The following is a 12846-nucleotide window of genomic DNA, read 5'->3' as shown; positions in this document are numbered from 1 at the left end:
CAGTGTATCGTACGCCTTGAAGCATGAAACTTTCACNAGATGTCGTAGGGGTGACCACAGAATTCATGAAGTTATTCTAAGAACTGGCTGGTATGTAGTGAATGAAAGCAGAGCTTAGCTGGCTCAAAAAATATTTATGGTCATCCCTCGAAATGACCACCAAGGTCAATACAATAAAATGGAGTCAACTGGAGCGATAATACATGAAGGAATGAGTTCTTTTCCCTCCCCCACACACACCCGTATCGTCACAGGGGGTGACCACAGTGTTCTGCCTTAATTTGTGGCATTTTTCTAAGAACTGGCTGCTATGTACTGTGCGAAATCAATCGATCTTGCAAGAATAAAATTTGGACATCCCTCTTCTAAGAATTCCAATTGAGTGTGTTAGTGTGGCCAGCTCAGGGCAATATGATATTATAAACACAGCACATATCACGTCTCTGCTGTTTATAACTTCATAGGAAAGAAAACATGCCACTCATAACAGTTTGAATGAGGAAATCTCTCCCAAGAGCAATAGGATTTTGCTGCAAGACAGGCATATGTAACGATGACTTAACACAGCTAAACAAATGCCTCATTATATATAGTTCTTCTGACAACAGGCCAGCGAAAAATCTAACAATCTACAGCAAAACCATCAATTATTATGGGCGTTATAACATAGGTGTGCAGCTGGACGAAACATAGACGTCGAACCCCTGTAGACGATTTAAATACCTTGGCGAAACATACACGTCAAACCATGCTGAACGGTTAATTTTTAAAGTGAACAGTGCACAAGTTAGGGTGCTAGGCTTAAAAACCCCGGTCCCCAGGGTGATTTAAATATTTAAACAACCGGTCCGCAATGTGTTAAAATAAATTCTGCCAGCATGCCTTAAATTTTTAGATCAAGAATAAATTTAACTTTTTGAATTGTACTCAGGGCAATAAAGACAACTTACTTTTGGTGTCGGACTTCTACTTTCATCTTCTGTTTTGGAGTCCGGTCACCATGACGAATAACAGCCACCACACACCGCAGTTCCATCCTGTACAATTAGTAACAACTGCGTGTTCACTTTCCTTCTGAATGAAGAGCATGTCAGAATGACATAAAGCAATGATAATTAACTATAAGTGAATAAATCTCTCTAATAACACGGTGAATAATATGTTGTATTAAGTTTCACAGTAGCATATGAATATATATGAGACAAACTCCGTCTTAAGTGCAACAATTTAATTGTAGTTCTTTCTTCTACAATTAAGTTGTTGCACTTAAGACGGAGTTTGTCTCATATATATTGTGTGAGTGTAACAGGATGCTTAAATATAATATAGCATATCAATATTAATGTAAGAACTGCTCACATCTTTCCAAATGTTGTGGGCACGATCGGTGGGTCATCCAGTTGAAAGGGTACAGACCATGGAATGTGTAATGTGGGTGCAAGTTCTCGGAGTATCATATTTCCCAGGATCTTGGCACAATCATCATAGTATTTGTTTGAGTTCTTCACAAAGCTGAACCCATTCACGTCACATACAAATGACTTTCCATTTGCCCTAGTAGTAATCACATCATCAGTACAATTACTTTCTCTACATAATATAACACAGGCAGATCATCAAAGGGCAATGGTATCAGGATGTATATGTCAGACATCAGTTTCATTCATTTGAAATACGTTAGTTCCATAGGTTAATTACAGAACACAATTTTAAATGTAAATAATGTGTTCATCGTTTATCCAAGGAATCAGTCCAGGTCCAAGGCTTTGTGTTCATTTTCGTAACATACTGATTTTTTACGGTAAGGAGTTGTTAGCCCCATGCCCAACCCCCAAGCTGGAGGGCCACCCCTTGTCGGCTGTCTGCGACTGCTTATTCAATATATTCACAGCTTTCCTCCAAAACTGGAGGGCGTCTCCTCCATCCGCAACCTGAGGACGTGATATGCCGTGGTGACAGGGACCCACCTGACATCAAATTCTGGCAGAACTTATTCAAGCAGGAGGCGAAATATTACTTTCTAAGATCCACAATCTAATTACTTCTATTTGGCATAAGGAAAAATTGCCTGATCAGTGGAAGGAGTCTATTATTGTACCAGTTCACAAGAAGGGTGATAAAACTGACTGTAGTAATTATCGGGGGATATCACTGCTGTCAACTTCATATAAAATTTTGTCCAATATTCTTCTTTCAAGGTTAAGTCCATATATAGATGAAATTATTGGGGATCATCAGTGTGGGTTTCGATGTAACAGATCAACTACAGATAGTGGAGAAAAAATGGGAGTACAATGAGACAGTACATCAGCTATTCACAGACTTCAAGAAAGCCTATGATTCAGTTAGGAGGGAAGTATTGTACAATATTCTGATAGACTTTGGGATACCCATGAAACTAGTTAGGTTGATTAAAATGTGTTTAAACGAAACGTATAGTCTGTGTAGGTAAACATTTGTCTAATAAATTTCCTATCCAGAATGGTCTAAAACAAGGAGATGCTTTATCGCCACTCTTTTTCAACTTTGCCTTAGAATATGCAATTAGGAAGGACCAGGGAAACCAGGTGGGACTGAAATTAAATGGGACACATCAGCTGTTGGTCTATGCCGATGATGTGAATCTACTGGGTGATAATGCAGATACCATAAAGAAAAACACACAAACTCTAATTGATGCAAGTAAAGAGGTTGGACTAGAAGTAAACACAGAGAAAACTAAGTATATGTTACTGTCTCGTTGCCAAAATGCAGGGCAAGATCATGATATAAAGATAGGAAACAGATGTTTTGAAAATGTGGCACAGTTCAGATATTTGGGAACAATGATAACAGATCAAAACCTGATTCAGGAGGAAATTAAGAGGAGATTGAACTCGGGTAATGCTTGCTACCATTCAGTCCAGAACCTTTTGTCTTCTCGTCTGTTGTCCAAAAACATAAAAATTAGAATATACAAAACTATAAATTTGATTTGTTTCATTCTTGTCCGTCACACTAACAATTATAAATACAAACCACTCTGTCCAATGGGACATATAAGTTTTTACTATGTTAAAACTTATCTCCCTTACATGTTTCGGTCCTTACGGGCCATCTTCAGAGGGAACATCATTACAAACTGGAAACTACCATCACAATAGGTGTTTTGATTTAAAATACATACATTTATATCCTATAATGCATAGTATGCATAAAGTTGAACATTTCACAATCACAGCAGCTTCCTGGTGTTGTAAAGTTTTTAAAAGTTTATAGATGTTATTTAAAAAACCTTTATTGTCAATAGTTAAAATTTTTTAAACCACATAGGTTCGTGTCCGTACCATCGTCCTTCTTGTATGGGGCAGATTTTGTGCCACCTGTTTTCAACACAGCAAGCCACGAACAAACCCTGGACATCAACAACCTCCTCATCAAGATAGACAGGCGGCACAAAATCTGCCCCTACAAGAAGGACGATAGGAGTACTGACATGAACCTACGTGGTTTAAAAAAATTTAACTACTGACAATAAAGGTTTTTTAGATAACATCTAGTAACTTTTAAAAACTTTACAACACCAGGAAGCTGCTGTGATTGTGAAATGTTCAACTTTATGCGCACTGTGCATTATAGGATATTAGTGTATGTATTTTAAATCAGAACACCTATTGTGATGGTAGTTTCCAGTTTGTAATGATGTTCCCTCTGAAGATGGCCCGTAAGGACCGAAACCTGTAAGGGAGATAAGTTTTAATGTAGTAAAAACTTATATGTCACACTGGATGGAGTGGTTTGTATTTGTTACAAAACTATAATTTTGCCTGTGGTTCTGTATGGGTGTGAAACTTGGTCTCTGACATTAAGGGCGGAATATAGACTGAGGGTGTTTGAGAACAGGGTGTTGAGGAGAAGAGGGATGAAGTGACAGGAGGTTGGAGAAAACTGCATAATGAGGAGTTTCATAACTTGTACTCTTCTCCAAGTATAATTAGAATGATCAAGTCGAGGAGGATGAGGTGGGCAGGTCATGTAGCACGAATGGGGAGACGAGGAATGCGTATAGGACACTGGTGGGAAAGCCAGAAGGAAAGAGACCACAGGGAAGACCAAGGCATATGTGGGTGGACAATATTAGAATGGATCTTAGAGAGATAGGATGGGATGGTATGGATTCGATAACTCTGACTTAGGATAGGGACCAGTGGAGGGCTCTTGTGATGAACCTTCGGGTTCCATAAAATGCTGGGAAATTCTTGAGTAGCTGCAGAATTGGCAGCTCCTCAAGAAGGGCTGAGCTCCATGAGTAAGTAAGTAAGTAAATAATGTGTTCATGCCAGGACAACAAACCAGTGGTATCTCCTGTCTCCAGGATAATATGCTTAGAGGCACTGTGAGAAGCTGTAGGAAAGTCCTCAGGAAATGTATATAGAAGACAGTGCGGTTTTCCTTTATTACCCATATTTCACCCTCTTGCTGTGAAATTCATCTTAGTTTATACTAACATTTTGTCTTTACGAAGTGAAGTCATATAGGCACAGGAAAACTTAATAATTTAACATGGGTGCATTTCTGCTAAATGTTTCACTTACGAAAACACAGTGGTCATTCTTTGGTACACTTCTCAGAAATGGGAGAGACAAAATACTCTCATTGCATTTTTCACCCTTACAGCACATCCAGGATTATCATTACTTCAAAAGGCATAATAAACCAACCACTCTTCCAGCTATTCAACTAAACAATCAGGTATCAGGGGAGTAACAGTAACTGCATCAACTAACCATTTATGTTAAGGAACTGCTAACTGTCAAGGGCTTGAATTAAGGATCAAAGAAATTGAAAAAATATATAATCCTTACAGAAAAATATTCCACTTCATTCTTCATTAACCCATTTTCTTTTCACACAGAAATTCTGTCAGCTCACCTAAGCAGAGGACAATAATCTGAGGTGGAGTGTTAACTAAATGCACAGTATCAATATTACACTTGCCCATATGTAAATTCATAAATGTTATACAGCTCACCGAAGCAGATCAAAGCCACATACAGTCTGCTTGAAGGCAAGGCACACCTTTCTGGAGATGAGTTTCTCATCATTGCTGAGTATCACTGGGTAGCGGATCTCTTTCCCTTCACTGTCCCGCTCCACCTTTCCATCCAGAGCAGGTGACTTACGGGCCTCAGCATGGGCATAGTCAGGTCCCACTGTGTACACCTAGAAATATATGTAACATAGATCAGTTTCAGCATGACCTATTATTATTATTATTATTATTATTATTATTATTATTGGAGGGGGTGGGTTTCCCCATGCACTGCGACTAGTTATTAATCTATTATGTGTCCGCCTTTAATATTCTACCAGTCGCCATGCCCTTCCAGTACTGGTGCTCGCTATCAGCCCTGTTCTACCAGCAAGGTCGGCCCTCTCTGAAAGTGGTCCCTGATACTTCCCCATCTACCGGAGGAACTGGAAACTACTTGGGCAGAAAACTTTGCCTAATTTTGCTCAGAGGTCTCCTAGAGACATGAGGATCTTTTACGTGCCGTAAATCTATGACATGGGACCCACGGCTTAAAGTCCCTCCCAGAGGACTTGTTCCCTGAATTTTTCCGCCCTTAAAAATTCCACGACCTGCGCCGGGTTTGAACCTGCGTACCTTGAGTCATGAGGTGGGAATTTTACCCTTAGGCTACGGAGGCTGCTTTCAGCATGACCTACATACTCGTAGTACAATCATAAACAGGGTGACTTTATGCAATTCTACAGTACTAAGTGCTAGTGACTGTAAATGGCTCACTAACACAAAGGACATTTTTCTCTCTCTCTGAATAAACAGCCCTTTGGACCTTGGCCGCTTTTTCAGTTACTTAATCCTGTCACAAGGCCACTACCTACACACAGAATGACACAAACACAGAATAAACACACACATACATCCATACCTTAGACCGCACAGCCACTCTGAGTGGCTAAAGGACATTTCATCACCATCAAATAATTATCAGGATCTGCTGATGAACACTAAACTGCAAGAGTTGGTTTTAGGTTGAACAATATGGTGTGAGAAATGTTATGTTATAGAAATATCTAGAAACACGGAACCTGTTACATTTCAAACACTGCTGCCTTACCTTGACATCAGTTCCATCAGTGGGCATGAAGTCTTCATAGATGAATGAGCCTGTCTTGCGGACACGTGACTCTGGGGAGTACACACTGCTTCGACTGCCTATCTGCACATCAGATAAAAATACATGCTCCTCCCTAGCAACAATGTGCTCTTAAATGAAGTCATCAGCTGCATGATCTGTTCTTACAGTCACATGCTACACTAACTGATGTAACCCACAAATAACCAACCTTGTAGAGAACCTCAGTGCACTAAGAAAATACAAATTCTTCTGATGCGGCACGAATTATTTTTAAAGGCATTAATGATATATACACAATTCACTTCAGACAATCATATCAATGCATTCACAGAGGCTACAGTGGCTGGGCATGTAGGATAAAGGAGAAAACCATTATATTGTGACAAAAGGTTGGAAGCTGGAATAATGTAGCCAGAAAAAAATTGTTCACTGCTAGGTAACAGCTACATAATTTTGTTCCCATGACCATTAATAAACAAGTAACGAGAGGAATTCTTGGAAATGGTGTTTTCTATTCAGTCTAACCCAAGGTTATAGTGGGTTGCCAATAGCAGCTGCAGTCAGTAGAGAGTTGAGTGGTGCTCAGAGATGAGCCAAGAGTTCAAGTGAGTTCAGAGGAGTCAGAGTCAGAGCTTGAGTTCAGATTCATTCAGCTCAGAGAAGCTTAGTAGTGAGTTCTGCTGTTGTCTACAGAGCAAATACCTACCAACGGCTGTTTAATAGTCCCAACTGTCCTTAAGATACGTGGTGCAATCCAAAAGTTCCCAAAATATATTAATACAAACTATTAAATATTACCTAAGATTTATTCTGCACCATCACCTTCAAAGTAGTCCCCTTGGGAGCGCATACACCGATCCCAGCGTTTCTGCCACTTTTCAAATGCATCCTGGAAGTCTTTCTTTGTTAGGGTGTTTAGTACCGTCTGTGTTTCCGCTTGAATTTCCTCAACTGTATCAAATCTTCGCCCCTTCAACTTGATTTTCATCTTGGGGAAGAGAAAGAAGTCACATGGAGCTAAGCCTGGCGAGTATGGTGGGTGGGGAACAACTGCCATCTTGTTTTTAGCCTGCACAATGTAAGCCGTATGCGGTCGTTCGTTGTCATGGTGGAGTACCCAGTCATTCGTGCACCACTTCTCTGGACGCTGTCTCCTCATGTTCTCCCTTAAATGCCTTAGAACATCGCGATAGAACTCTTTATTGACTGTCTGACCAGGAGGGATGAACTCCTTATGAACAATCCCGTCAATATCAAAAAAACAGATCAACATGGACTTAATGTTGCTCTTGACTTGTCGAGCTTTTTTTAGCCGAGGTGAAGAAGGGCTCTTCCATTGTGACGATTGCTGCTTGCTTTCAGGGTCGTAGCCATACATCCAACTTTCGTCACCAGTGACAACCTTCGAAAGAAAGTTTGGATCCTCTTGAAGCTGTTGCTGAAGTTCCCTGCAGACTTCCAAGTGATGCTGCTTCTGTTCGTTTTGCAGCAGTCGTGGCACAAACTTCGCCACAATCCTCCTCATGTTCAGTTCCTCTGACAAAATTCGTTGATATGTACCATAACTTAGTCCCAAGGTGTTACAGAGGTCTTGGATGGTCAGTCTATGATCTTGCAGAATCAGATCCCTAACTTTCGCGACATTTTCTGGTGTTTTGCCCACTGATGGCCGTCCCGAACGATTGTCATCATCAGTCAATTTTCGGCCATTTTTAAAATGCTTATACCAGTTGTAAGTTTGTGTCTGGCCTAAACTGTTTTCACAAAAAGCTTGCTTCAACATTTGGTGCGTTTCTGCAGCGGTTTTCCCAAGTTTGAAACAAAACTTTATACAGACACGCTGCTCTCTCAGGTCAGCCATCTCAAAACCGCAAACTCACGGAAACACAACAATGGAAATACGTTCACCAACAATAAACCCAACCACTCAACTCGACGCTGCTTGCCACACTGATTCAAGGATGTGTGAGGAGACACCTAGCAGTATTTCGATGTACTCATAACCATTCGCGCGCAAAATTCTAATTTTGGAAACTTTTGGATTGCCCCACGTAAGTTAGCTACACCAGGTCTTGACTGGATTTAGTGATCTGAACAAAACATGTGCTGGACAGAGTGGATTTTACAAACTTCACTTTACATAGTGTCTTCACGGCCAACTCCCATTTGGTGAAGGTGGTGTCGGTGAAGTTTGCCACCTGCCACAGGTGTGCGTACTGCTGTGAGAAACAACCAGACAAGTGGTGAACTTGAGTGACTACCAAGATGGCAGATGTCCCAGTACCAGATTTCCAGAAATACTGGACTCAGAAGCTGGCATTGCTGAAATCTCAATGTCATTCCATCATGAACAATTACCTACAAGCAGCTTCTGTAGTGCAGCAAGTACATAAAGTACTTAGTGACATTTAGAACCTTGCCAGATGAACACCAGGTAAAGTGGGGGAGAGTTCTGAATGGACCTTTAATGTGAATAGTGCAAAGAACAGAGCAAACTTTTGTAAAGGTCTGGATGGGAAGCTGCTTTTTAGTGGGCTTTACTGCATGTACATGGTAACACTGAATGAACTGAAGGTTGTCCTGACTGTGAGTGCATAGGCAGGACAAAGTGGTGCAGTGAACATAACCTCAGTGGAATCAATGGCTCAGGATGACTTCCGGGAAGTAAAGAGATGCAAGAGACAAACTTCTAATGATACGTCACAGTTAGCCAAGTAGTCGACTAAACCAGTCCCAACTTCTGCAGCTCTCAAGCTGCCTCCAAAAGCAGGGTGAACTCATTACTTCTTAGCACCTCTAAGAACTACTGACATGGACATGAAAACTACTGCAACAGAAAACATGCTATCAAAGCAGGAGGCTCCCAGAAAACCAGGTAGGCAGCCACCAAAAGTGATGACTTCTACCACAAACCTCATTCAACTTCAAAGTGACTTAAAAGAACATGTGAAAGGAGAGTATGAGTTCCGAAACATACGAAATTGAACCCATATCACAACAAAAGAAATTGCAGACTATTCTGCCATGAAATCATACCTGGAGTAAAGTAATCTTCACTATTTTACCTTCTCCCCTAATCTGAAAAGCCTCTCAAGGCAGTAATCTGCCACTTTCCCCCAGACACACTAGCGGAAGATATTTCAAACAGCCTTAATGACTCAGGCTTCAACATCATCAATGTGACACAAATGATGGCCAATCAAAGAGCACCCTATGGACAAACTTATGTGGAAACCTTCCCTCTGATCCTTGTTACCTTAACAAAAAACATAAAATCTCAAGAGATATTCAAGCTGAATAGCCTTAACCACATTATCATCAAGGTAGAATCATACAGGGCTCAGACTGGCTTTTTGCAGTGCTACAACTGCCAAAACTTTGGCCAGGTCTGGGTCAGCTGCAAGCAACCACTTTGATGTTTGTGGTGCGGTGGTGGCCACGTGCGTAGGAAATGCCCTCAAAGATGAATACAGAATCTATGCTGAGTTGTTGTAACTGCACTCTAGTAGAAGGAATGAAACCTCATCCAGCGTCACATTAGGGCTGCAGCTATGTGAAAGTAGAACAGTAGAGGACAAGAGCACAATGAACTCCCAAGGGATTCTCTGGGAGGACATTCTTCTATATGTTCACCTCACCAGAACAGTCCTACACAGCTGCACTGCATCAAGACACTAAACAACAATAACCACAGGCACTGCAGGCAGATGTGACAAGCATGCGGCACCCTATGCATCAGCATCTGCCACAACAGGAAATTCAGAAAACAGGTCTGTCAGTACAGGCTCCCAGTTCATCTGATAATGATGCATTAAAAGTAGCTACTGCAGTGTGACATATCAGGATGGAACTAATTAAAGCTGTGTCAGAAGAAGACAAAATAATGGTCATTATAAAAATGGTTCTTAGCTTAAAAGTAATAGCATTTGGAGCCAGTGCTACGAGCTCAGTAAACAAATGCAAGACTTACATATGTAGCTCTGTTCTCAGAGGCACATCTCAAACCCCATGACATGTTCTTTATTCCAAATTATCACTTTTATTGGATTGACCGTTTCCTGGGAGTTTCCTGCCATTGGAGTGAGAAAAGGCATTCCTCACAACTATGTAGACCTGCCTCTGCTTGTCTCAATAGAAGCCATAAGGGTTTGCGTATCAATTGGTAATAGCAAGGTCGATACTGGCAGGAGTTCTGAATGCTAACCATCCACTTTGGAGTAGTGTAGTTTCCAACCCTTCAGGCACGAAACTGTAAACTTACTGCATATAAATGAGTTCAAAATTTCAGCACTATATGTCCCACTCATTACTCTCAAGCGGGAAACGGTGACATGCTCAATATTACACAACTTCTTTATTAAAACCATCACAACACAACTATATCAAGGTCAGTGCCTAGTTTGGCTCTGCTACATGTTTCGGCTATTAAAAGCCAACATCAGGCAAATACATGGCCAACATATATACACCACTGAACTGCAGTACTAGTAAAATTGGATACAACAATATTAATTATACTAAATACTTGGTGTAAAAATAAAATAAATTTGATTATATAAAACAAAAGTTATAGTATAAAACAAGAATAAAATTCTTCGATTGATGCTTTACATCATCGACTCAGTCGTTGGTTTCTGTGATTTTGTTGCACTCCCACAGACAAATTGGAGTATTCTATATTTTGTGTATATATAATAAACTGTTATTGAAGGCTCGTGATGTAGATGTAGTAATATCAATGTTAATTATTTAGTCGGTGCCTCATCTTACAAAGTATTGTCCATTCTGTAGGGAATGTAAACAACTACATAATTAACATCAATATTACTACAACTACATCATGAGCCTCCAATAACAGTTTGTTATATATACACAAAATATAGAATACTCCAATTTGTCCGTGGGAGTGCAACAAAATCACAAAAACCAATGACTGACTTGATGATGTAAAGCATCAATCGAAGAATTTTATTCTTGTTTTATATAATCAAATTTATTGTAGTTTTATGCCAAGTATTGTAATATAATTAATAATATTGTATCCAATTTTACTAGTACTGCAGTTCAGTGGTGTATATATGTTAGCCATGTATCTGCCTGATGTTGGCTTTTAATAGCCGAAACATGTAGCAGAGCCAAACTAGGCACTGACTTTGATATAGTTTGTTGTGACGGTTTTAATAAAGAAGTGTATAGTATAACACAACAGGACGCATGAAATGAAAATTACAAATGCTCGATATTGTTGTGCACAAGAATGTCCGGCTGTTAGAAGTCATCATCTCTGATATTCTGGACTTAGATCACCTACCATTCATTTTCCACTTGCTGGATCATATTAGAACTTTGAATCTTTCAATCCTGTTGACAAATTCACAGATTGGTAGTGGTTTCAAAGCTTGTATCTGAATTAATTTAATTTATAATCCAAATTAACTCTGTGGAAGAAGCTGATAAAGCGGCCTGCAACTTTACTGTCTCTGTAGCTTTGGCATACAGGCTGTAAGCAAGCAAAATTACACTCTCTGCTAAAACATAAGCAGAGATTAAGGAAACTGTGGAAAGTAATGCAGAATCCAGCATGTAAAATGGTAGTTAATTGGGTAGCCAAAACCATCAGATGAATGACCCACTGAAAAGCAATCGAATGGTGGGAAACGAAAGTAGGGAACTGTGAGGTCATACTTCCAAGTTCTGTGGCCTATTGTGAAATCACTTATGAAAAGGGATGGACCAAAGGCAGCAACCACTATTCATGGACCCCTAGGAATAACATATCACCTGAACGAAAAATCCAACGTGACTGTGGATTGTTTAGAAAACCAGTTCACATTTCATGATCTGTGTGACAAAGCCATGAGCAACAGGTGGTAACTACAGTCCATGTTCTCCTCACATCTGTAGACAACACTCCGTTGAGAAAAGTAAAACCTTGTGACATATACAAATTAGAAAATTCATTGAAATTGAGAAACACTTATGACTTGATATTATTCCAAATGGATGCCTTAGGCATCTTCCAAGAAGACCACCGGTACACTTCCACATCATGTAAAAGGTAAGGTAAAGCTGTCCCTGTTCTTACTTAAGAACACCATGCATGTAACTTCTTAAAATTCATAAATTCACAGCACTTCCAGAAATTATGTTCACATTATACCAGTGTCAATGGGAACAATCACTGAACTTCAGATATTTTCAGAACAATTATTCATATTTCTGGCACATCTTCACAAATGACAGAGCAGCGAATATGAATATGCACATACCAGTATATTAGTCATAAGCAGGACCTGGATTTTGATGACATGTCATCTTTTTTTCCTTGTATCCTATGCAATGCTCTTAAATATATAAACCTTGGATATGAGCTGCTGGTTACAGAAATGTAAAAAGTAACTTTCTGTCATTTTTTGACATTTTTAGGCTTAAGTTCATTTTTTCATTTTTGGGGTAATTTTTTTGGTAAATTTTTGGACGTTTAAGGGTATTTCTTGTCATTTTTGGCCATTTTTGGGAATTTTTCTTCATGTTTTCTAAAATGTGAATAACATGGAAGCAAAATGTTCTTTCTTTTCACCTTTAGGTCATTTTTCTGGATTTTTTCAGTCATTTTATAGGTCATTTTTTAATATTTTCAGGTTATCAAAATCTGGGCCCTGAATATTACATTTTTGGGTCATATTTTAGGTCATTTTTCTGG

General features: G+C 39.6%; 1 protein-coding gene across 13 annotated transcripts in view; it reads right to left on the bottom strand.

Annotated features, from left to right (window-relative positions):
* Window positions 1–12846, bottom strand: part of LOC111870405 (inositol hexakisphosphate and diphosphoinositol-pentakisphosphate kinase) — a 112280-nt gene that overhangs the window by 58352 nt on the left and 41082 nt on the right. For all 13 annotated transcript variants that reach the window (XM_023862662.2, XM_023862663.2, XM_023862661.2 and 10 more), the window contains exons 7-10: window positions 6123–6224; window positions 5012–5202; window positions 1360–1554; window positions 951–1037 (exon numbers count right to left, since the gene is read on the bottom strand). In XM_023862662.2, coding sequence (XP_023718430.1) covers window positions 951–1037; window positions 1360–1554; window positions 5012–5202; window positions 6123–6224 — 575 coding nt within the window. The remainder of the gene's footprint in view (window positions 1–950; window positions 1038–1359; window positions 1555–5011; window positions 5203–6122; window positions 6225–12846) is intronic.

The sequence above is a fragment of the Cryptotermes secundus genome, unplaced genomic scaffold, assembly GCF_002891405.2.
Source record: "Cryptotermes secundus unplaced genomic scaffold, Csec_1.0 scaffold1114, whole genome shotgun sequence".
Classification (NCBI taxonomy): domain Eukaryota; kingdom Metazoa; phylum Arthropoda; class Insecta; order Blattodea; family Kalotermitidae; genus Cryptotermes; species Cryptotermes secundus.
Note: the sequence above shows the minus strand (reverse complement) of the source record. Positions and strands in the feature narration are given on the sequence as shown.